The sequence below is a fragment of the Cricetulus griseus genome, chromosome 6, assembly GCF_003668045.3.
Source record: "Cricetulus griseus strain 17A/GY chromosome 6, alternate assembly CriGri-PICRH-1.0, whole genome shotgun sequence".
Taxonomy (NCBI): Eukaryota; Metazoa; Chordata; class Mammalia; order Rodentia; family Cricetidae; genus Cricetulus; species Cricetulus griseus.
Genome location: NC_048599.1, coordinates 136,030,885 through 136,054,811, shown reverse-complemented (window position 1 = coordinate 136,054,811; position 23,927 = coordinate 136,030,885). Strand labels below are relative to the sequence as shown.

Sequence of the window (23,927 nt, the reverse complement as noted above, 5' to 3'; positions counted from 1 at the left end):
CATTTGGGAAACTCCCTTCATAGGGCTATCCCTATCTATGTTGACTGCCCTTCTCCGTGTGGGTAGTTTCTCCTCTTTAGGGCTTTTCCCTCCTTGTGCTCTACCCCCTTTGTGTGAACTGCTACCTCTTTGGGATGCTCCCTTCCATGTGGGTTTCTCTCCTTCCTGAGATCTTACAGATGCTTCCTCCGTGAATTCACAGTTCCAGCTACTGTCTAGGAGGACCGTTTGTAGGTTGGGTATGGGATGGACTTAAGGTCCCTGGGCCCCTGCTTTGGCATGGTTTGAGTATTGGTAGAAAGCTTGCAGTCACAGCCTGCTGTGTGCATGTGTATAGAGGAGCAGGCAGGCGCTTCCAGACTACTTTTCCAGGTTTTCCTGGGATGAGTCCTTTTTGGGGGATGGGTAGAAAGGCCCTGACCTGAGCTTTGGCCCTCACAGAGGAAGTCATGTTGGCTGAGGAGGACAAGAACGCAGAAGAGAAGTCCCCTTTGGATGGTAAGTGGTCTCAATAACACTCCCCACACAGTAGGAGCTCAGATACCTGTTTCCCTGGGACACTGTGCCATAGGAGGTGCCTTTACATCTGTCATGGTGACACATGAGCAATAGAATCGGAGCAGCTTGTGTCACATGCGTCCATTATCTTTGTTGGAAGCTATGCTGAACAGCGTTGCTTCTAGAAGCTTCATACCTGCAGGATTTGAGATGTCTCTGGAGTCACGGTTATCCCCAAGGCCGTAGAAGACTTGGGACACCATCCAGAGACCTTAGTAGAGTTGGGGGCCTCCACTGCCGTGAGCACCTGTGGGTGCCTGCACAGCTGTAGCCACAGGCAGGCTTAGGTTGGGACCAGGCAGCATGGTGTGCAGGTCACTCCACTCTAAGCAGATCTGTCCCAGCACCTCTGCATCCCTGGCCTGGCCCCAGATGATTTGTCTAAGTCTTCTTGGTGGCCATGCCTCCCTAATGTCCTTGCTTTGGAGGGAAGAGGAAGAATTCTATGTCCTTTCCATGTGAGGAGTGAGGAGGCCCCAAGGGTCAGGGTCAGGGAATTGCTTTGCATCAGCATCAGGACAGGAGCTGAGATAAAGTGGACCATTCTCAGGCACGATAGTGCCACACAGCTGGAAGATGCCTAGCGATGGGTTATGTGATGCTGAAACTCACACTGGTCTCCACTACCCATTGTTTAAAGCAGTGTTGAAGAGAGCTGCCACCAAGAAGAGCCGAAATGACCTGATCCATGCGGAGGAGGGGGAGGACCGGTTTGTAGATCTCTGTGCTGTTGGTGAGTGAGTCTCCAGAGATCTTTCTGAGGCCGTGAAGCCCTGACTGAATGTGTATGTAGCACAGACATGGCCTCTTTCTCTCATGCTCTGGGGTTCTTCCCTTTATGGCACCGGATCACTCCCTGCCATACCTTTCTCTGGGTGCTACTTCTTTTGGCTGCCCCACACCCTGTGGTCAAAGAACACAGGGAAGGCACAGAGGGTTTCTGCTTGTCTTCTCTTGATCCTCCCTTTCCTTGGCCTGGGCCTGCAACACCTGGACTCTGTGCCCTCCTTCTTACATAGTAATGTGAGACTGGTTTATTTTTCCTACAGAGCTAGTAATTTTAGTTCCCTTTGTGCCCTAAATACCTGGCATTTCTCTTCTGGAAGCCTTAATATGCTTCATTCTGCCAGAGTGATGCAGCTCCAGGTCTCCTGCAGCTATGTGGGAGAAGCACAGACCCCAGCATTGCCGAGGCCACACAGCAAACCCACCTGCCTAGTTCACAGTGGCCTAGTGTCCAGGGTCACAATTGGAGTCTGGTTCCTGCTTGGCTCTGTTTTTTTTTTTTTTTCTTTTCTTATACTGAGAAATGTTGCCCTAAATTCCTGTAACCATTTGTCTCTTCTTACCAGTACTTTTGTCTTTATAGATAGGCTACTGAGGGTAGAGATGTCTGCACTTTTGAGAATTCCAGTGTTGTCATCTTTCATTAACAATTCAAAATGGTATTTGCCCTTTACCTTGGTGCTTGTTCCTTTAAAAGTTTTCCAGGTTTTTTGTTTGTTTTGTTTTGTTTGAGACGGGGTCTCTCTATGTAACCCTGGCTATGCTGGAACTCACTGTGTAGACCAGACTGGCCTTGAACTCACAGAGATCCACCTGCCTCTGCCTCCCGAGTGCTGGGATTAAAGGTGTGTGCCACATTGTGCATGGCCATTTTTTTCCCCGAGTCTGGAGGCTAGTTGGGTGAGCACCAAGTAGCATTTGACTGGGACTGTGCTTGTTTTATTGACTGCTGATAGTTTTGACCCTCTTGTTATCTGAAATGAGTATCCTCTCATTCGCTCTTCAGTTGAGTTGTTTGTGTTCATTTTACAGTAATGACAGGACAATGTGTATTACAGATCTAAGTCGAATTTTAAAAATTACTGCTATATTTAGATTATTTTCTTTGATTATCATTTTACCTACACTCTGTAAAATGCATTAGAATTTTTTTTTTTTTTTTTACTGTGGTATATATGCATTTAAAGACTATTAGAATTGTATGGTGCCTGCTTGGGTGAACACACTCCATTGCGTGGCCCCACACCCTTGAATATGTATGCAGTACAAAGTGGACTTGGTGGATGATGGATTATTAAAAAACAGTAAACGAGGACATGGAGTTTGGAGAAGATGGGGAGTGGGGGGTCTGGGAGGAGTTGGGCCGGGAGCAGGAGAAGAACACAATCAAGATACATTGTAAGAAATCCTCAAAGGAATTCTTAGAAATATTATACTAAAGAGAGCACTATAATTGTTTATAGATGAGATTAACTGAAGACCTGTGTGGTCCTAGAAAAATAGAGGGGGTTAGGGATGGACTTGGGCCAGCTTTGTAATTTGTACTTTATTAAGAAATCTGTGTTTTTTTTTCTATAGAGTTGCATGTCACATTGTCTTAATTATTTTAATCCCTCCTTTGTTTAGTCCTTTCTGTGTTTATTCACACAATAAATATTTAGTAAATACCCATAATACTCCAGGAGTTGTTTGAGGCATTTGGGCTATTGTGTTGGACAGACGATCAGGGCCCTTTGTCTTTGGCGTGTCTATTTCAGCTAAGCATCAGATGAGGCGATGGCCATCAAATGTGTAGCACATTAGATGGAGCTATGTCAGAAGGAAGAAAAATTAGGGAAGGGCAGGATCTGAAGGGTCTAGATGGAGCGTCACAGTTTATGGCCTTAGGGCAAAGATACCCTTGAGTAGAGAGCTGGAAAAGAATGGGAAAGAACCTTTTAGAAACAAGTATCCAGACCCCAAGACAGGAATGGGGCTCGCATTTATGAGAAATGTCAAAGACTGAAGGTAGGCTAGGTCCTAGCAGGGTGGCCATGATTGGTCTAAAGGTCTGTTGTCTGGCTTTCACTGAAGCAGGAGCTATGTCTCCTTGGGATGTTGAAGATAAAATGAAACAGGGAAAGGCAGTTTGTGAAGGCCAGTGTATTTGGAAGTAGTAGAGAAGGATATGGTGGATGCTTGGACTTGAGGTCTATTTGAAAACATTCCAGGCAGGTGTGTCTTGAGAGTAGGAGAACTATCAAGGAAGCTCTGGGTTTTGCCTGAGGAACAGGGCCTTAGAGGAGCTCTGGTTAGGAGATGGGGCTGTGGGCACAAAGGTTTGTTGAAGGCCCAGGGTATTGGAGATGTCTGTTGGAGGCCAGACACAGGCCCACACAGTAGTGTGCAAGCTGTTCATGACTCTGAGGCTGACACAGACCCTGTCAGTATGGCTCTGGTGCTTTTGGTCCCCATTGTATCCTCAGGTTTCTTTTTCTTCTTAATTAGGATCCCAAAGAATGACATATGATCATTATCATTATATCACGTATTAACATATATATATATGTGTGTATATATATATGTATATATATATATATGAATGTTAGACATCCTGCTTTTTAGATTTCTTTGATCATATTTTAAATTTTATTGTTTTTCTCATTTGTAATTTATTATTTTGTCATTATTGTACTTTATATTGTTTTGGTTTATTATTATTATTTTTTTTTGTTTTTTTAGAGACAGGGTTTCTCTGTGTAGCCTGGAGACCAGGCTGGCCTCAAACTCACAGAGATCTGCCTGCCTCTGCCTCCCGAGTGCTGGGATTAAAGGAGTGCGCCACAAACGCCCGGCTGGTTTATTATTTTTCTAATTTATTTTAAAATATTTGCTTTTACTTATGCTTATGTGTGTGTGCCTGGGTGAGTTTATGTGTGCCACTTGGGTGCAGGTGCAGAGGCCAGAGGGCATTGGATCTCCTGGAACTAGAGTAACAGATGTCAGTGAGCTGTCTGACGTGGGTGCAGGGAACTGAACCTGGGACCTCTGCAAGTACACTAAGCACTCCTAACCGCTGAGCTTTCCCTCCAGTCCTACTTTTAAAATTTCTTTTTCTTTAAAAAATTACTTATTTTATGTGAATGAATGTTTTGCCTGCATATTTGTATATGCAACCATGCGTGTGCCTTCAGATAGTTATGGGTGCTGGAAACCAAACCTGGGTCCTCTGCAAGAGCAGCAAGTGATCTTAACTGCTGAGTCATGTCTCTAGCCCCTTCCTAATCTCTCTCTCTCTTTTAGATTTTATTTATTTATTTATTTATTTATTTATTTATTTATTTATTTATTTATCATACAGCCTATACCATCTTCTGCCTGCATGCCAGCAGAGGGCACTGGGTCTCATTCAAGATAGTTGTGAGCCACCACGTGGTTGCTGGGAATTGAACTCAGGCCCTCTGGAAGAACAGTCAGTGCTCTTAACCCCTGAGCCATCTCTCCAGCCCCCCTTCCTAATCTCTTAGGACAGGTCACTTGTTTCTTTTTTTCTTTCTTCCTTAATAATGAAGGCATTTGGGTTGTGTGCTTTCCTCTCTGTAAAGCTTTGCTATGATATATCCCTTTTTGTTGATATCTGCATCATATTCTCTGCTTTCCTCTTTGAGTCAGAGGTTGTCTAGGACTTTGCTTAACTGACAAGTAGGGGCAATATTTGAATAATCTTCAATTTGATAAAATTAATGATTGAGAAATGTGGTCTATAAATCTCCTTAAGTTTATGAATTTTCAAATTAAAGTTTGTAACTAATCTTAATGTTTCATTGTCATAAACCAAAAGTCTATGTCCTGGAGCTGAGAGTTATCGAGCTTGTTAATTGAAATTCCTGGTTCTTTGATTTCTGTCTGGTAGAACTGTCACTTGGGAGGGGCGCTGTTGGTGTTCCTGCTGCATGTGTTTTAAATGACATTATCTTGTATTTTAGGATTGTTTGTGAGGCTGTAATCACTGTGCCTTCCTCAGTCCTTTCTATGTCATCACACAGGGTCTGTTCTTACTCCACTGAGCTACAGAGCTTACTCTGTAGCTCCTGCTGGCCTGGAGCTCACTATGTAGTCCAGTCGGGCATTGAACGCATGGTGGTCCTCCTGTATCTGCCTCTTACCTACCAAGTGCTGGGATTACAGGCAAGATACCTAACCTCGATCTTGTCTGACATTATACCACTCTTCTGTTCTTTCTGTTGTTGCTATCAGTGTTTTTGGATTGCATTTACCTGGTAATTTTTTATACTTTTTCTTTTTTTATTCCTCTTTAGAATATTGTCTTTAGTTAGAGTTCCTATTGCTGCAATGAAGCACCATGACCAAAAGCAAGTTGGGGAGAAAAGGGTTTATTTGGCTTCTGCTTCCACATCATAGCCTAACATTGAAGAAAGTGGGGACAAGAACTCAAGCAGGGCAGAGGCCTGGAGGCAGGAGCTGATGCAGAGGCCATGGAGGCCATGCTTATTGGATGCTTGCTAAGCCTTCTTTCAAATAGAACCCAGGACCACTAACCCGGGAATGGAACCACTCACAATGGTCTGGGCCCTCCCCCATCAATCACTAATTGAGAAAATGCCCTACAGCCAGATCTTATGGAGGCATTTTGTCAACTGAGGTTCCCACCTTTCAGGTAACTCTACCTTGTGTCAAGTTGATATATGACTAGCCAGCACATATATCAAGTTCTTTCGTAAAATGTATTTAACTGGCTTTAGCTTTTCCCCTCAAGTCCTAGTCTTATGGTCTAATATGATTTCTTTCCTTGTTGCTTTGTATTTATTATTTGTATTATAATTTCTGTGTTTTTGGTCCTCATCCCTATTTTGCTGCTTGGATCAAGTTGGTATTCGTCATGTTCCCTGTTCCTTTGCCTGTGTCTAGTTTTCAGTTCCATTCCACAGATGGGTTTTTTCCTTACTTGTGCTCAAAGGAATGTCTCCTGTGTTTATTTTCCTTCTTACCTTTGAGATGCCTTGTGTCAGTCACTAAAATGTTGTTTCCATTTATTCTGCCCCACTCCTAACCTAGCAGGGTGTGGCCTTTGCAGAGCTTCTGCACACTGTTGGTCCCTTGCTTAGCATCTTGCTGTGGGTTTCCTGAGGACTCCTCTACCCTGAGAGCCTTTTCTTTCCCCTCTGTCTCTTCTTCAGTTCTTCCTCACCAGATAGTTTTCTGTTTTCCGTCTGTGCTTGTTTCCCTCAGCAGGGTGTTAGGGTGCAGACTCTGAGGCCCACGGTTCTTATACTTCTCCTTGATCATCACCCGGAGATACCTGGACTGCTGTGGACAGTTCCTTCTTGGCTTTAGGGCTGTGGCTTCATCATAGTTATTGGTTACTGTTGACCTCTTCTCCTCCTCAGTGTCAGGCGCAGACTTGCCATCAGTGGGACTGTTTGTCCACGTGTTTATTTCATCTGTCTTCACCAACTGAAGAGCTTAGAAATGGAATTCTTTTTTCTCTAAAATATTTGTCTTAGTTAACTGTTACATTTCTGTGAAGAGACACTATGACCGAGGCAACTTAAAGAGAAAGCATTTAATTGGGGTCTAGCTCACCATTTCAGGGGGTGAGTCCATGACCATTGTGGTTGGCAGCATGGTGGCAGCAGGCAGGCAGGCATGGTGCTGAAGCAGTAGCTGAGATTTCACATCTGATTCACAAGATTGTAGGTGAACAGACATTCACAACATACAGAAGGACAGCATCCCACATCCCAAGATGGAGGCAGAGAGAGAAAAGACTGGGCCTGGTTTCAGAAGCCCATCCCTAGTGACACATCTCGTCCAAGGCCACATCTTCTAACCCTTCCTAAACTTATTCCACCCACTGGAAGCTAAGCATTCAAATATATGAGCCTATGGGGTCCATTCTTATTCAAACCACCTTAGATCCTTTATCTCTCTGAGTTTTCTTTTGTTTTGATTAACTTGGTGCTATCCTTAAACAGGACTATGAGATTATGTCCCATCCCCACAGAGCCCAAGGATGTTGGCATGTTGTTTGTACTATGTTACTTTCAATGCCAGGCACAGGGAGAGGCCAGCTAGGCTGGAAGGAAGCTTGGAGCCTTCTTTTTTCTCGGAAAGATAGTCTTAGATAGTCAATGGTGGTGTAAATCTTGGTTATCCTTTGTTTTCTTCCTAGGGCTTCCTTAGAGCCTGGTGGGGATAACCCACTCATGTATCTGTGTATACATGTTGTTGAACTAGTCATGATGAGGGCCCGAGAGGACCCTGACTCACTGATGCTCCTCGTAGTTGAGTGGAGGGAGTTTTGTATGTAGTTGACTGGGCCCTGCTCTCATTCATGAATTATCCTAACTCTCCAATACCTGTAGCTTGAAGATATCAGATGTTGTTTTTCTTAAGAGACCTGCTTTTATTTCATCGTAGATAGTAAGTTCTGACATTAGCTACACCTGGGAAACACAGAAGAGTGAAACAGGGTCCTGGTCTCTATTGTTTCCCTCATAGCTTACAATGTGAATGGTGTGTTTACCACAGACCCCACTGGGGCTACTGTCGAGAGTAGAGTAGACTCGAATACGCATTGTCTGCCTGCTGGGAAATGCATCCAGGGACAAAGTGCCCTAGAGGGATGTTGAACTTGTTTCCATGCTTCCTGCCCAGGGCACCAGGCTTCCATCTATCTGTGGCTGGAACATCTTTTTTTTTTTTTTTTTTTTTTTGTGCTGAGGAGCAGAAGTGGCTTCAGATTGCACTCTGAGGCCCCTATCATGCTTTGGGTATGTGTTTAGAGTGAGAAGCTTCTGGGGTTGGGGGACAATGTGGAGGAGAGGAGTGTGGTGTGTGGCTGGGTAGTAGTAAAAAGACTCATTCCTGCGAGGCCTTCTCACAGTCTTGCTGCCCCTTTCTTGGATGGTGTGGTGGGCTGGGTGTAGATGATCTTGTCTCCCCTGAGACTTTGTTGAGCCACTCACTCACAGTGGTTTGCATGTTCTCTATATTACATGTGGCCCTGTGCATGTACATATGTTCCTGCTGTGTGCCTGTTGACTATGTGAGCATCTGATTGGATCTCCAACCAGAGTGAGCCTGGCCAGGCATGAGATGTGTGCAGAATGTGCTGAGGTTTCTGTGTGACCGTGTGAGTAGTTGATTAGGGTCTGAGGCAGTGCCTTGTCTACACGTGTTGAATGTACATGTATGACTCTTCCTCCGTGACTATGTGAGTATGTAGTAGGTATGTGGGATCTGAGGCAATACTGTGCTCTATATGCTCACTGTCCTGCCTGGTACAGATCTTAGCTTGTCTGTACAGCTGTGTCTTCCCCAGTCCCTGTGGGGAAGAATAGTGCCTTATTTACAGCCCTTCCCAGCACTGGTCTAGAGGCTTCTTTGTATGATTCAGCCCTGATTTGTGGAAGTAGCCACCCGTGTGGTGCACACATGAGGCTGAGGGTGGCTTAGTGGGCTTGTAAGGGAGCACAGCCTTCTGTGGGTCTTTGTTGGTGTGGCATCCAGAACGAGGCCTTCACTGTTAAGGCCTTGGAGGTTATCACTAGCTGATGGACTCCCTCTTGGTCCTGGCCATTGTGAAAACCTCTGTCTATGGAGAAGTTCCTCCAGAGGCTCAGGGACTTGGCTCCATTTCCCCAACTGATAATATTTTCAGTATGCCACTGAAAGCCTGGGTGTGTACACATTTGCATGTGGGAAAACATCCACTTTACATCCATTCACAGAGACCCCTGCCCCCAGGCCCAGATCTTCAGAGGTCCCTTAGCTAGAGTGCAGTGTGTGCTCTCAGAGGAACACATAGAAACAGCTGATAACTAGGCCCTCTGATAACTAGGGCCATGGCACAGACTTGAAGACAGATACAGTGGTATCTAGACACAGCTATGCCCTTTACTATAGCCACTCGTCTAGAACCTTCAGGTACCCAGGGACCGGTTTTACTTATATGTCAGCATTTATTGAAACCATCTCTGTGAACAGGGCTCATTAGCAGACATAGTGATTATGGGTGATGAGGTTATTGACATTGTTGGGAGTGGGTTGAGGACCATATTTTAGATGGAGTGTCAGAAAAGGACACTGGGGAGGTAACATGGAAGCCAAGACCCAAACCCAGGAACCACTGTGTAAAGGAGCCAATAAAGATAACTCTAAAGGGTCAGGGTGGAGAGACAATAATGTTGGAGGAGGAAGAAGGTGACCGTTTGGTTGTATTTGGAGTCAGTTTAAAGCAGGGTCAGCAAACTTTCTAGACCATGAGTATTTAGGGCTCTGGACAAGATAGTAGCTGCCACTACACATAAACACATTTAGCTGTGTTCCAGAGGAATTGATTAAGAAGCAGGTAGGCAGTAGTTGCTGATCCTAGTTGACGGGGAAAAGGCAAAGGCCAGAGACTGCAGAGCCTCAAAATGGGATTAATGGTGGGTGGGGTTTATATCTTTGAGGAAAATCTCAAACTACCTAAAGAGGTACCCATGTCAGAGGTGTCCTTTTGGAATTTGGCCAGGGTCCTGGAGACCAGAGACATTGATAGTTGATCGTCTGGTCTGGTACCCAGTATCCCTGGACTCCCTATTCTGAGAAACAAGAAAGGGCTAGAATCTATTCAGGGGCCATGGAGGTAAGCGGCTCAGTGGTGTCTTTAGAGTGCTCAAGAGCAGGCATGTACCTGAGGGGGATGTCTATAGGTGAGTGGTTTCTTGTCCTGGGAGCCCACTGTTCCATGGGCCCTCATCAAGACTTTTCTGCAGGGTCTCCCTTTGCTCGTGCCAGCCTCAAGAGTGGGAAGACGGAGAGCTCATCATACTTCCGGAGAAAGGAGAAGATGTTCCGGTTCTTCATCCGGCGTATGGTGAAGGCACAGAGCTTCTACTGGGTGGTACTGTGCGTGGTGGCCCTGAACACATTGTGCGTGGCCATGGTGCACTATAACCAGCCTCAGCGGCTTACCACTGCACTGTGTACGTACTCTAGTCCCTCTCCATGGCCCTTCCCAACCACTCTATTCTGTAGCCTGGAAACCCTGGTTCTGGATACTCTGGATGGTACCCCATCTCTACTGCACAGTCATGGGCCTGGCCTGTGTTCAAGGTCTGAAGATCCCCTCATTCCTAATTGATCTGGCTAGATGACCATCATGATTTATCATGATATAAAATGAGGGGTTCTTAGGGGGGTAGATCTCGGCATGACCAGGGGCAAGCCAGACAGGCAGACTCAGTCATCAGTGACTTAGTTCCTTGCCTCTTTACCCTGGATGCCTGGGGAAGCAGAGTTGGGTTTTTGCACTCTCCCAGGGCTCTTCTGATCACTCTGTATATACTGTGGGCTGAGTTGGGGGAGTTTCCATGTTTCCCACTGGGCCAGCTTGTTCTCTCATGTCATGAGCCCCTCACTAGTCACTGAGATCTGAGTCATGTTCAGCTGGCCCCAGCTACAGTTCAGAGAAGGCGGACAGGAGGATGCTGGAGGGTTGAGACTCCTATGCTTGTCTGGTATCAGATCTGATCCTCGGAGAATGCTCCTCATGTGACATGGGGAATAGCCTCACTCAAGTGGTAAAGACTCTACTAGCATTCTTTCTGCAGTCAGCGTGTTGCTTTCTGTTCCCTCACTCTCCTTGTTGTCTGCAGTGAGTATGGAGGAATAGGACTTAATTTATGTTCACTCTCTCCAGAACTTCTGGCTCTGTGTGCCAGAAGTTGCCCGAGTCCTTCAGGAGAGCCCTTTCTGACCTAGTGAGACTCCATCCTGGCCTCTGCTGGCTGAGTGTTCTTCCCCGATGGTGGCCCTTTTGTTACCACACTCCTACTCTGTGGACCACTAAGCCTGCTCATCCCCCAAGGGCTCCCATCTGGTGTAGGCACTGACAATCCCATAGTAGTCAGTCACAAGCATGCATGTGTATGTTGTTTTGGGAGTAGGATTCTAGGCTACAGCTTCCTAAACTTCTGTGCTGAAATCTATTACTTGCCTCATAGGGTAAAGGTGTGGAGGCAGCAGAGGCTAAAGGAATAGAGGTGGCATCCGCTGTCTCTTCCAGGGTAGGGTGAAGGTCAGGGTTAGTGTGTGTCATGCAGCAGCAGGTCCTAGGGCTGGTGGTTTGATGTCTCAGGACTTTCCTTGAGACCGAGTTCATTGTTTCTGTTGGTTCTCCAGGCTCATGTTTTTGCCATCACTGGGATTGGGTGGGAACCGAAGAATCTGATACCTGCTCTCTCAGTTGTTCAAGTTGTACTTCTCTCATGGAAGCCAGTGGTATCTTGTCAGACTTTGAGTTGCTCCTGGGTGTTTTCTGTCTGAGCAGGTCATGTGTATATGTTGTGGGGCATTGTCTGCTTGCCTCTCTGAAGTATGAGGGCACAAGGCAAGAACTGCCCACAGATAGGCCTGCCAGGGGTTGTGGCCCTTGGCGCTTCAGTGCTTTCTCTTCCAAGCAGTTTCCTGTAATCCCTAGGTCTCTTGGCTTCATTGAAGGAAAATTGCTGAAGGACGTTGGGCTTTTACAGGATCTGAATATTTCTACCTAGTGTCTGAGGTTTTGTCTTTGATAGCTAGAATGGCCCAGTAAGGTAGGGCAGGCTTGCCAGAGGCTTGAGGGAGTATTGTACCTTACACAGACCAGCCACACTACAGATGGGCTCTGTCTATCTGGCTGCACATTCCCTAATGATCCCAAAGCACTACCAGGACCTCTGAAACCAAAGCTTGGATAATGTAGGGGAAGCTGTTGAGTCTTGCCAGCCCATGAACCCTATGAAGTCTTACCCATTAGATAGACACCATTCCCTTCTGTTCCCATGGCATTCTGGCCTCTTACTGTAAAGAACAAACAAAACCCCAAAACAAAACAAGTTTTTGAAAAAAAAAACATTTATGTGTGCAGAGATCAGAGGACAGTTTGTGGGAGTTAATTCACTCCTTTCACTATGTGGGTCCTGGAGGGTCAGACTCAGGCTGTCAGAGTTGATGACAAGTGCCTTTACCACTGAGCCATTTACTGACTTTAGTGTGTTTCCCTTTAGTGTGTAACCCCACAGAAAATTATGAGTATTGTCTCCCATGCCAGCTCTCAGTAGCTCTGGTGCCAGTTGAATGAATAATGCAGGAATGAACAAAAGAGCCTCTTTATTCCCTCAGAGGGAGGTTGTGTCTAATGCTGTGGTCATTTTGACAGGATATAAGGGCATTTTTGACCTTTCTCTGTAAGTTTAGCCCTGGGCAATTCTTATTGTATTTTTCGGAAGAGCAAGCTCTGTGTGTGGACAATCTCACTTTGGTGCACAGGTGGTGGGTATGCCAGTTTCTATGGTTACTCAATGGCACAGGAGTCGCTCTTTGGGGTATGGAGGTACTTTGGGCTTCGGATAGAAGAGTTGGGTCCCTCCATTCTGTTATCCTTTGTCCTTTGTCCACTGAGCTGTTCTAGGCTAGTAGGGATAGCTATAGCTTTTTCCCCATACTTCACACTTGGTAACTAGGACATTAAGGCTGGGTGTTGGTCACTTGGGCAGTGACAAGCCTGACTGGGGAGGGTCCTGTCTCTGACAGGCTCCTTGGCCTACTTCTTAGCATCCTGTGCTAGAAACAGGTACCTGGCAGTTTTCCCAGTGGCTCTGAGGGCATGCTTACTGGATTGAATTGCTTTGGGGGTGTAAAATGGCCCCCCATCTCTGTATGATGCTATGGGTATTGGACCCCCTGTCTCTGTTTGTATGATGCTATGGCTAGCATCACAACTGCTCAAACTCACCCGCAGCTGAAGCATTTGGATCTTCACAGAACAACCTTTGCAGAGTGGTGGGTGCAGGCAGATCTCAGGGTACACTGGCATGGAGAATGAGTACTCTTCTACTATCTGTCTTATCAGGAGCTGTGTCTGCTTGTGGTCCCATGTCCTTGACAGAGGCCCTGGGATAGGTTAGGCTGGTGGCTTTCTGGTGACAGAGTGCTTGGAAGCTCATCGTTGCTTCTTTGTTAGGGACTTTGTGCTCTGTGTGTCTCTTTTCTGGGTCCTGAGTTACTGCCCTGGTCAGAAGTCACAAAAACTGTCACTGCTTTTGGGAGCTCATACTAGATGGGTGGTGGAGAGTTTTCCATTTAGTAGTTGAGGTGAACACACAAATAAAATTAAAATCAAACCTGGTTCTTTTGGGGTCAGGAAGTTTTATGGGAGACTCTTAGGAGGAGGCTGAGATTCCTAATGGAGACTGGAACATGGTTGAAGGTAGAACAAGGAACTGGAACATGGGACAATTTAGAGGGCCATTGGGCTGTGCCTAGCCTTATGGTCCCAGCCTCCTCTGACGTATCCTGATGCAGCTCACTCCCGAGTTGATCGTGTGGTTGTGTCTTACAGACACTGAGCACTTGTTACCATAAGACTGAAACTGGCACATTTCACCTTTAACCCTCTCCTGAGCTGTGGCCAGAGCAGAGGAGTGCAGACCAAGCCCAGAAGGCTCAGAGGTGTGGTGCTATCAGGCTTGGGCTCAAGGCCAGGTGAGAGGAGCCTGAGCTAAACCTTTTCTTCTCTGACTTCTCCTAGACTTTGCAGAGTTTGTTTTCCTGGGTCTCTTCCTCACGGAGATGTCCCTGAAGATGTATGGCCTAGGGCCTCGAAGCTACTTTAGGTCTTCCTTCAACTGCTTTGACTTTGGGGTGAGTAAGATGACTCACTAGGTCCCTTCTGTTGGGTGAGTCTGAGCTATGCACAGCCCCCTCCCCTATGTATACACAGAGTGGGCTGAGCTCTGTGATCCTGTGTGGGCCAGAAAGGCTGTAGAGACCAGAAGGTAATGGGAGTTGTAGAGGGAGGCCTGTCCTAGCTCTGCCTAGTGGCTGGAATGTCACAGCTGCTTCCCTGAGGGATATGCCAGCACTTTCCCCCCTGATCCTATGTGTAGACTGACGTTACCGCAAGGTTCTATAGCTCTTTCTATACCTGGGACCTTGTCGCTTAGTGGCTCAGTTTTTCCAGTAAAGCCCGGGGACTGTGGTCCAGCATCCCACGATCCTGTAGTCTGGCCTGGGCACCTGTACCTGTGATTGTGAGAAAGAGCAGTATGCTGTGCTGGACTTGCCTTTTTGGAGAGAGTGCAGTAGGCCTGGCCTGGTCTCCTCCTAACCTCTATGGGTCAGAAAGACCTCAGTGAGAGCCATTGCTGTGGCTCACCCCAAGAATAGAGACCAGGCTCAGGGTGGGCAGGGCCACACAAGAGAGCATGCAGGATGTGCTTAGCAGGAAGCCCCAGGATTGGTCCTGTTGGCACCTGCTGAGATGATGAGTGGAGAGGTCCACGCCATGTAGAATGACTTGGAATGCTGGAAGCAGACAGGGAGGGAGACTTGGCCAGGTGGAAGGAAAGTTCAGCATAGAGTGAAGGTTTCCTCTTCTCTGGCTCAAGTGTGCAGTTCTTGAAGTCCTCAGTCTGCTGGTGTGTGAAACTGTGGCAAGTGACCTCCTTCACAGCCAGTATCCTACCCCACAGCAGCAGCAGGATAGGGTAACTGTCATAGGTGTTGGAAAAGGGCCTCTAGGAAGCACAGAGGAGCCACAGTAGGGAGAGGGAATGAGTGCTGATATCTCAGCTGCTTACAGCCTGGGTGTTCTCGGGGCTCTGGGTTCTGCCCCTGGAGCTCTTTCTCTTTCTGTGAAAAGTAGTACATATTTGTAGCTGGACAGTTTTCTCAACCTGTCCCTGTCAGTAGGGTTTTGGGGATCAAGAGACCTATTTTAAAAAAGGATTTATTTTTATTTTTAATTATGTGTGTGTAGGTGCCTATGGAGGCTAGGGGTATCAGATGTCCCCAGAGCTGGAGTTCCAAATGGTTGTGAGCCATCCAGTGTGGCTACTGGGAAGCAAGCTCAGGTCCTCTGTAAGATCCGTATATGCGCTTAACAGCTGATAATTGTCACTCACCCCAGAGACCATGTTCTGTATTGTTTGGTCTTTCTCAGCCATCCTGGTATGCCTCTACATACACTTCTTTTAAGGGAATATTGGGCATTTGAGGTTATTTTTATGGCTATATTATAGACCTTCTTGGAGTTTATCCCGTTAGATAAAAACCAATTCTACAGAACAGGTCCTTTTCTCATGTTTCCTTGAGGTACATTAAGATTAACATCCTTTAGTATCCTGGGGCACTCACTGTCTCAGGAGTGAGCAGGGATCATACCCCAGTCTCATACCTCCCCAGTACAGAGTTGGTAATGCTCCCCAATGTCTTAACTTCTCAGTACAGAGTTGGTAGTGCACCCCGATGTCTTATTACCTCAGGACTAGGTGGAAAGTACACTCTACCCTTCTGACTCCTTTCCAGCTAGCCTGGGAGGCACACATTAACCAGGACCAAGTTGGGAGTTAGGCTTTGATTTCCTTGTCAGAACTGCCTTTAGCCTTTTCAGATCCAGTTGGAAGTCATGGTGTTGTTCTTGGAATCATCTTTTGACCATGCACTTTCTCAATGATGGCACCATTTTGTATCTGGAAAGACTGGGTGTTTGCTGAACCAGCAGGTGCTGGCTCCCTTCTGTTGACTGATCTTGCCTTTTACATTTGACCTAAGCAGAAACAGTCCAGGCAGTCCCGTAGAGCTTGATTTGGAAATCTCCAGAGCAGATTTTACCTAACAGTTATTAAGCTCATTTTCCACTCTTCCCACATCTGCAGGCAGCAGTGTGGCCAGACGTCTTACCAGGGGACCATAGCACACACCACCTCTGGTTGTCTACAGATGTTCCTTGTATTCTTGTAGATCCTGGTGGGCAGTGTTCCTAGTGTCCAGAGCACTTTACATTTTCACTGACTCCAAAACTACTACTACTGTTTTATTTTATCACAACAGTGCACTACTCTGTTTCTAAAATTCATGCTGATTTTTCCTGCTTGGAAACAAATTATCTCAATGGTGAGTGGCTCAAAGCAATAAACTCACTGTGTCTGTGAGTGACAAAGTCTAGTGTGACCCACTTGAATGCCTCTGGTGCAGTCTCTAATGAGGTCTTACCTTATCCCAGGTTCATCTGGGTATAGAGAATTCACTCCAGGCTCATCTTGAGGCTGTTGACCAGGCTCACTGCCCAGCCTGCCACAAGCTCTGTTCCTGGTCACCCACCCAAGTACTTCCACAGACCACTAGAATGTCATCATACCTGTGTTATCAGGTGATTTGGGAAGAAGAGCCCAGAACACCAAGATAGAAACCATGGTATCTGTGGCTTGTGCAATGTCCTCTGAGTTACCAAGCCCCTGTAACACACATGCTGGTGAACAGGAGGTAGGATAGGTGTTACTGAGAGATGCAGCCACACCAGCGCACATGCTAGGACATGTGCATGCATTTGTCAGTTTCGTCCATACGTGCACATGTGTCCAGGTACAGATGTGCCCTGTGTTGATGCTGTCTGTTTCAGGTGATTGTGGGAAGTATCTTTGAAGTAGTCTGGGCTGCCATCAAACCAGGAACCTCCTTTGGAATCAGTGTGCTGCGGGCTCTCCGACTACTGAGGATTTTCAAAGTCACAAAGTATGTCATCTTGTGCTCCTGGTCGGGGGAAATGGATGGAGGCCACATGTGAGGCTGGATTATATGGGGATGGATGGCATCTGGAAGCTTATGTGGTAGCTTTACTGGCTTAACACATATGGGGACTATCAGTGCAGGAGCCTTTGGGCCTTAGGTTGTCATTGGGCTGTCCCCACTACTGACAGTACTATGGTCATTTTCCTGGTTCTCTTTATCATTTGTCCCACCTGCAATTTTATACTAACTCCTCTTGAAGCTACCAGCTCTGTTTTCCCTTCAAAGGTGACATTATGATGAATAGAGAAACCAGGATTTTTTAAAAAAGGATACAACTAGAGGTCATCATATTAAGTATACAGAATAAGTCATATTCAGAAAGACACGTATGCTTTTTCTCATTTATGTGTCCTACACACACAACATCAAAATAGAGACAGGACTGTCTGGAGGAAGGAAGGAAAGTAGCTAGAGGGAGTGAGGGGTGAATGTGGCAAAAAATACATGATGCATTTGAAAGAAAATGTCTTTACCAATATATGCCAATAAAAGTAAAAGAAAGCAGAAGTTCTCAGAAAATTTCCCACTGTCCTGTCCCAGGTTTGATCACCCACTGTGCAGAGGATGGGTAGCCTTGGCCCTTACACCATGGTAGCCAATCTAGTGCCTGTGTGGCACCCTTTTCTTGGGCTGGATTTCTCCACCCTCCTGATTCCAGCTTTGGTAATTATAGTAACAAGACTACGTTTTTAGTTCCATTCCACATAAGTCTTAACTCTGGAAGAAAGTTGTTTCATTTGTCCATGAGGAGACTGGAGCTCAGGGAGGTGATGTGAGATGCAGGTGGGAGGAGTGAGAGGGGGAGGACCCTCTCCACAGTGCTCTTGTCAGTAGCAGAGGCCGGCATGGACTGTGCTTGCTCTGTGTTTCAGAGGTCCATGTGTTATGCTGTCCCAGTAGCTGTGGTACCAAAACTGTTGGCACTGAGCCCATGCAGCCTGTGGGCCTATAGTTCCTTCCCAGGTACACTGATGTTCTGCTAGTCCTGTTCTGTTTTAAATCCTAACTCCAAAGCTAGGCCTTTGACTCGAACAGAACTGTTCGAGGACAGAGATGCATGAACAGGACAGGCTTAGACAGGAATTCTGTCCAGCTAGGTTCACAAATGTGCTGAGCATGTCCTCTGACCTGTCCTCTGTCTTCCTGGAGAACATGTGGGGTGCTGGTAAGAGAGGCTCCAGAAAAATGCCCTTTACCCAAGTCTTGGGCCTTCAGGTCCTCTGAAGGGGGTCAGTGACCCTTCTCCTGAGGCAGGTTGAGTTTTCCAATACTCCTGAATCACTCGTGTTTCTTATAAGAGAGACTGTGGAGGGTGCCTGGACCCCTGATATGGGAGCAGGGGGAAGGAGAGTGCAGCAGAGCCCCCCAGAAGCCCCTAAGAGGGTGAGCATAGGGAGACTGGCATCTTTTCTGCTGTCCCTCATTCCCTGTGTCAGGGTGACAGACTAGCATTGCAAAGGGGCAGGGGCTGGTGTCATCTCTCCCTGCGGGAAGGCTGAAGGCTCCCGGGAGAAACATGCTAGAGGCTAGGATGGCAAGTGGAGCTATCACTGAGCAGCAATGTCATTACAGATATAGATGGGCCCTGAATGCCATGAAGATGGGCTATAATCAGGGAGTCACATTTTCTCTTCAGGGAGTGTGGTGAAAGGGGCCTTAAGAAACACCAGGTCAGCCATACCTTGGCTGGCCGGTGGTGAAGGAGCTAGAGCAGCAGTTCTCAAACTGTGACTCTTTCACAGGGGTCACCTACGATCATCAGAAAACATAGATATTTTCATTACGATTCATAACAGCAGCAAAGCTACAGTTATGAAGTAGCAATGGAAATGATTGTCTGGTTGGGGCTCACCATAGCATGAGGGACTGTGTTAAAGGGTTGCAGCATTAGAAGGTTGAGAACCACTGAGCTAGAGGTTGGGGAGTGTCAAGTCTGGGTTTGGACCTGCCCACCTGACAGGCAGTGGTTTAAGGAGGATGGTGCAGTTTGGGAGAGCGGGTGAATCCAGCACGACAGTCACATGTCTGCTCTTGCTATTCCACGGCTGGATCGAGGGTCCAGGACCGTGGGCTTTGATTCCTGGAGAGATGCATGCTTCATGTTGTAGGCTGGGGCTCAGCTGGAATACAGGGAGCCTGGATGAGTGTGAAGCAGCACTGTGGTAGCCCAGCAAGGCTTCAGCCATCCTTCCTGCCTGACAGGTATTGGAACTCCCTGAGGAACCTGGTGGTGTCCCTCCTCAATTCCATGAAGTCCATCATCAGCCTCCTCTTCCTGCTTTTCCTCTTCATTGTGGTCTTCGCTCTGTTGGGGATGCAGCTGTTTGGGGGACAGTAAGTAGCCAGGAGTAGGAGGGCAGGCCAGGGTCCCTGGGGAGGCAGAGCTCAGAACAGACACCGCTGCCCCAGGCCTTTTCCACCTGCCTCCTTCCCGAAGATCCTACCGTAGGGCTGAGAATACCGACAACACCGCAGTGGAGCATGCTGATGTCAGGGACTGGCCCCTGGCTCCTGATGGGACTTGTTCTCTCAAGACTTCTCTTTTTCCTCAGGTTCAACTTTCAAGATGAGACCCCGACCACCAATTTTGATACCTTCCCTGCTGCCATCCTCACTGTCTTTCAGGTGAGGCTTCTTGCTCTCTCTGTGGTTCTCATCTCCCCCAGGAGCTAGGAAAGAGTTAGTGAAGTTAGAGCTCCCACGTTTAAACATAACTTCACAACAAAAGCTAAGTCCTGGGTCTGGGTGTCAAGGGAAGGTGGGTGGCCCATCTGCGGTGGGGGGGGGGCAAGTGAAGCTCCCTTGGGTGTGTGTTCATGAGCTACCACTTCATCACTTTATTAGCTCTAAGGCCTGAAACCACTTGTTTTTGATCCTCAGAACAAAACCAAAGCTCTTCCTGAACTTCTCCTGTAGGGTCTCAGGTACAATGGCCCTCTATTCTCTTTCATTCTGGGATATGTGCCTACCAATGACCCCTGGAAAGCCATGGCTGTGGGACCATTGTTTGTTGGGGGCTCAAGTGATCACCTCCTCTCTTAGACGGTTTCATTTTCGGGTACTCTCGGTTATATACGTTTTTCCTTTGAGAGTTAGCCTTCTAATGCTGCTAGGTCAGGACAGAATGAGCTTCCAACCTGTTGTGAGAACTGTTGGGAGGGAAACTGACAGGCTAGATGGGACTTGGCTCAGATCTTGGCCTCTGAAGAGGCTGAGCTAAGCACAGAGCTGAGGCCACATGTATGGAAGAGCCTTTGCTCCCCCCTCAGAGGGAGGACATGTTTCCGCAGTTATCTAAACCAATCAGTGACTGGCTAAGAGAGTAGTTTCATCCTGGGAATCATATCCCTGCCCTGTTCTTGGATTCCAAGTGCCCTTGTCCTTTTTCCATGGACTCCCTTTCTCTCACAGGTACCCGGGAAGGTACTTTGGCTTGCTAGCAGGTCAGTGGCTTCTAGAATTTGAGCCTCTAGTGTGGGATAGGGCCTGCCAGCCTGGGTCTTTGCAGAGTTCCTTGTGTATACTTGGGGAGTATATGCTCATGATGGGAGGGAGAGCTTCTTTGTATGGTTCATGGGTCTAGAGTGCCTGGGTACCAAGGAAGGAAAGCTAAGAGAACCACATCTCAAGACTTGCAGTGAGCATGTTAAGAGAGCAGTCCTTGATCAAGGCCCAGGGGTTTAGAGGGCCCTGTAAGCAACCAGGTTTTGACAGGTTCTACCCAGTGGGAGCTCTGGTGTGGCTCCAGACCATGGTGGGTGACATGCTTATTGTGACTCTGCTTTTTTGTGTTTGTTGCCAACAAGGAACTAAGCATAGTAGAGGCACAGCTAGGAGAACTGGTTCTTTTTGTCCAAAGGGTTCTGACTGGACCTCTACTCTAGTTTGCTTTCTGTTGCTGTGATAAATACTATCACAATACAATTGGAGAGGAAAGGGTTTATTTGGTTTACACTTCCGTGTCACAGTCCGTCACTGAGGGAAGTCAGGGTAAGAGCAAAGATAGAAGTTATGGAGGAAAAGTGCCTCTTGGTTTGCTTTCAGTCTCATGGTCAACTACCTTTCTTATAACTCCCAGGACTACCTGCACAGAGGTGACACCACCCATAGTGGGATGGGACCTCCCGCGCCAATCAGCAATAGAGAAAATGCCACTCAGACCAATCTGATGAAGGCATTTCCTTAATGGAGGTTCAGGCTGACAAAAACTAACTAGTGCATCCTCACATACCTTCTGCTCTGAACACAGCAGCAGAACATGTGGGTGCCATTGACTGGAGGTATGCACACTTGGCGGGTGCCATTGATCGGTGGTGTGCACACATGGCTAAGCACTGATTACTGGAGGAGGCCAGCCTGTCCTTAACAGGAAGGGAGAGCCTGTCTCTGGACTAGGATAAAAATGTGGATGGGAGGGTGGAAAGGCGGAAGGAAAAAAACCTTCCAATTTGCCCATGGGAGCCTGCAAATGAAATACTGATACCCTAGAAAGGGACAGCACCCTCAGTTTGGAGGTGAGACTACTTTCAAAGAAAAGGGAATAACAGAGCAAGTGCACCTGGTTCTGGGCCGAGTCTAAGGACAAAGGAAGAACTCTCAAAAATCTCCAAATTGAGGAAAAGCATCTAAGTCAAAGAATAAGAACTAAGTAGGAATCCTAGGCATTAAAGCTGTAGCAATTGAAGTAAAAAAATGTAGGTAGACTGCTCTCTGGACAGCGTCTAAGGGAAGGTGGGCAGTTGAGTTAGAAAGAGTGAGATGCCCAGATGACTGTAGCACAGACATGAGGGGATTCATGCATTGCATGTGCTAGGCTTGGAGATCAGAGGGGCTGGGGGTGCATCTTAGTGACTGAGATTTTGCCTAGCATGCACCGACCCTGAGTTAAATTCCAGAAACTACAAAAGGAAACGAATAAAAAGAGAGGGGAGTGGCCAGTTCTGGGCAGACTCAGAGAACATGTGTTCATAGAGACTGAGTGGAGTGAAGAGTAAGCCTAGATTGAGACATACTATAATGCAGAAGACCTCATTCTAAGAGCTGCCCTAGAATAATAACATTTCATATAAAAAGACAACTCTTCTGATGGCTGTTTCATGAGTGACAGACACCAGAAGGCCATGGAAAATAACCTTGGAATATTGGGGTGCAGTCTCTCTCAGAGCCTAGAATCCTGAATCTTAGAGCTGTGACTCAGCATGAGGGAGGACCAGAATGTCCTTTAGGGCTGTGCCAGTGGTGGCTGAAAGGTCTTCAGATGCCCATCAAGGAGAAAAAGTACGCTGACTTGAGAAGAAATAGGAGTCCTGGGCCACTCCAGGCCAAAGCCAGCAAGTTAAGACAGCTTTATACAGGAATTCTCCTAAATACTTAGAGGTTATTGCCAGTCTGTGTGGAATACAGAGAATATATAAGTTCCTCACTTGTCTTATGAGGCTAAGTTCTCATTGATATGACACACTAACAGAGGCTAAAATATCCAGAAGAAAAAAACTGAGGAGTCATGCCTAGGCACACTTTAATTGTCTACACAACTAGGTGTGGTTGCTCATATGTATAATTCTAGCATTCAGGAGGGTGAGACACGAGGATTGTGAGTTTGGGGCTAGCCTGGGATGAATAGCAAAGAGCCCCCCCACCAAAAAAGGTGAAACAAAATCATAAAATAATAAGGAGCAAAGTAAAAATCTGAATAAATAACTCACTTTTTTTTTCTTAGAATACGAGACAGCTTAATGTTAGGGAGTCCTTGAATGTGACTCACAATGTTATCTAAGGTATTGGGACACGAGACAAAGCACATCTGACAGGGTGAAGAGACAGACGTGTGAAATTCCAGCAGATTATACTACTATTAGCAGCCTTAGTGCAGTAGAATAAGAGAAAGCAAAATTTATGATTTGTTTAGAATTGAAATTAAGGAAAATACTCATTCAAAATACAACATGTGTGCTGTCATTGCATGCGGCATGGATAAGTTGGCTAGTCATACAGAAGAGCATGGAACTGGGCTGGAGAGATGGCTTATTGGTAAGGGCACGTGCCATGCAAGCCTGGCAACGTAAGTTCAATTCCCAGGACTCACATAAAGTTAGAAGGAAAGAATTAACTGACCAAATCTGCCCTCTGACCTCCACATGTACACTGCAGCATGCCGTGCCCCTCCTCTCCATGTACACTGCAGCATGCAGTGTCCCCTCATCTCCAGGTACACTGCAGCATGCTGTGCCCCTCCTCTCCATGTACACTGCAGCATGCAGTGTCCCCTCCTTCACATGTACACTGCAGCATGCAGTGTCCTTCGTCCCCATGTACACTGCAGCATGCCGTGCCCCTCCTCTCCATGTACACTGCAGCATGCAGTGCCCCCTCATCCCCATGTACACTGCAACATGCAGTGCCCCCTCGCCCCCATGTACACTGCAGCATGCAGTGTCCTTCGTCCCCATGTACACTGCAGCATGCCGTGCCCCTCCTCTCCATGTACACTGCAGCATGCAGTGCCTCCTCCTCTCCATGTACACTGCAGCATGCAGTGCCCCCTCGCCCCCATGTACACTGCAGCATGCAGTGCCCCCTCGCCCCCATGTACACTGTAGCATGCAGTGTCCTTCGTCCCCATGTACACTGCAGCATGCAGTGCCTCCTCCTCTCCATGTACACTGCAGCATGCAGTGCCCGCTTCCTCTCCTACTCTCTCACACACTCTAATAATGAATTTGAAAATTGAAAAAGCTTAAGCAGGATCTCTGCATTGTACCTGGTATGAAAAATAAGCAAACCTAAAATTTTAGAGCACACATGAATGTCATAATTATTAACTGAAGACAGGGAAGGCATTAAAGAAAATATAAACACACAGCAAAAAAGGCAACAATCAACCAATCTAATTATATAAAAATAAGTGTCTGTGCAATGGAATTAAAATACTTTTAAAAGTCCAAAGCCAAAGTGATCTCCCTAGTGTTAGCAAATAGCAAAGA

At 46.9% G+C, this 23,927-nt stretch overlaps 1 protein-coding gene across 1 annotated transcript in view; it reads left to right on the top strand.

Annotated features, from left to right (window-relative positions):
* The window catches only part of Cacna1b (calcium voltage-gated channel subunit alpha1 B), a 158,166-nt gene that overhangs the window by 45,884 nt on the left and 88,355 nt on the right, over positions 1-23,927 (top strand). The window contains exons 8-14 of the mRNA XM_035447078.1: positions 442-498; positions 1,202-1,291; positions 10,107-10,316; positions 13,904-14,016; positions 16,775-16,887; positions 19,147-19,278; positions 19,497-19,569. Of these exons, the coding sequence (XP_035302969.1) occupies positions 442-498; positions 1,202-1,291; positions 10,107-10,316; positions 13,904-14,016; positions 16,775-16,887; positions 19,147-19,278; positions 19,497-19,569 (788 nt within the window). The remainder of the gene's footprint in view (positions 1-441; positions 499-1,201; positions 1,292-10,106; positions 10,317-13,903; positions 14,017-16,774; positions 16,888-19,146; positions 19,279-19,496; positions 19,570-23,927) is intronic.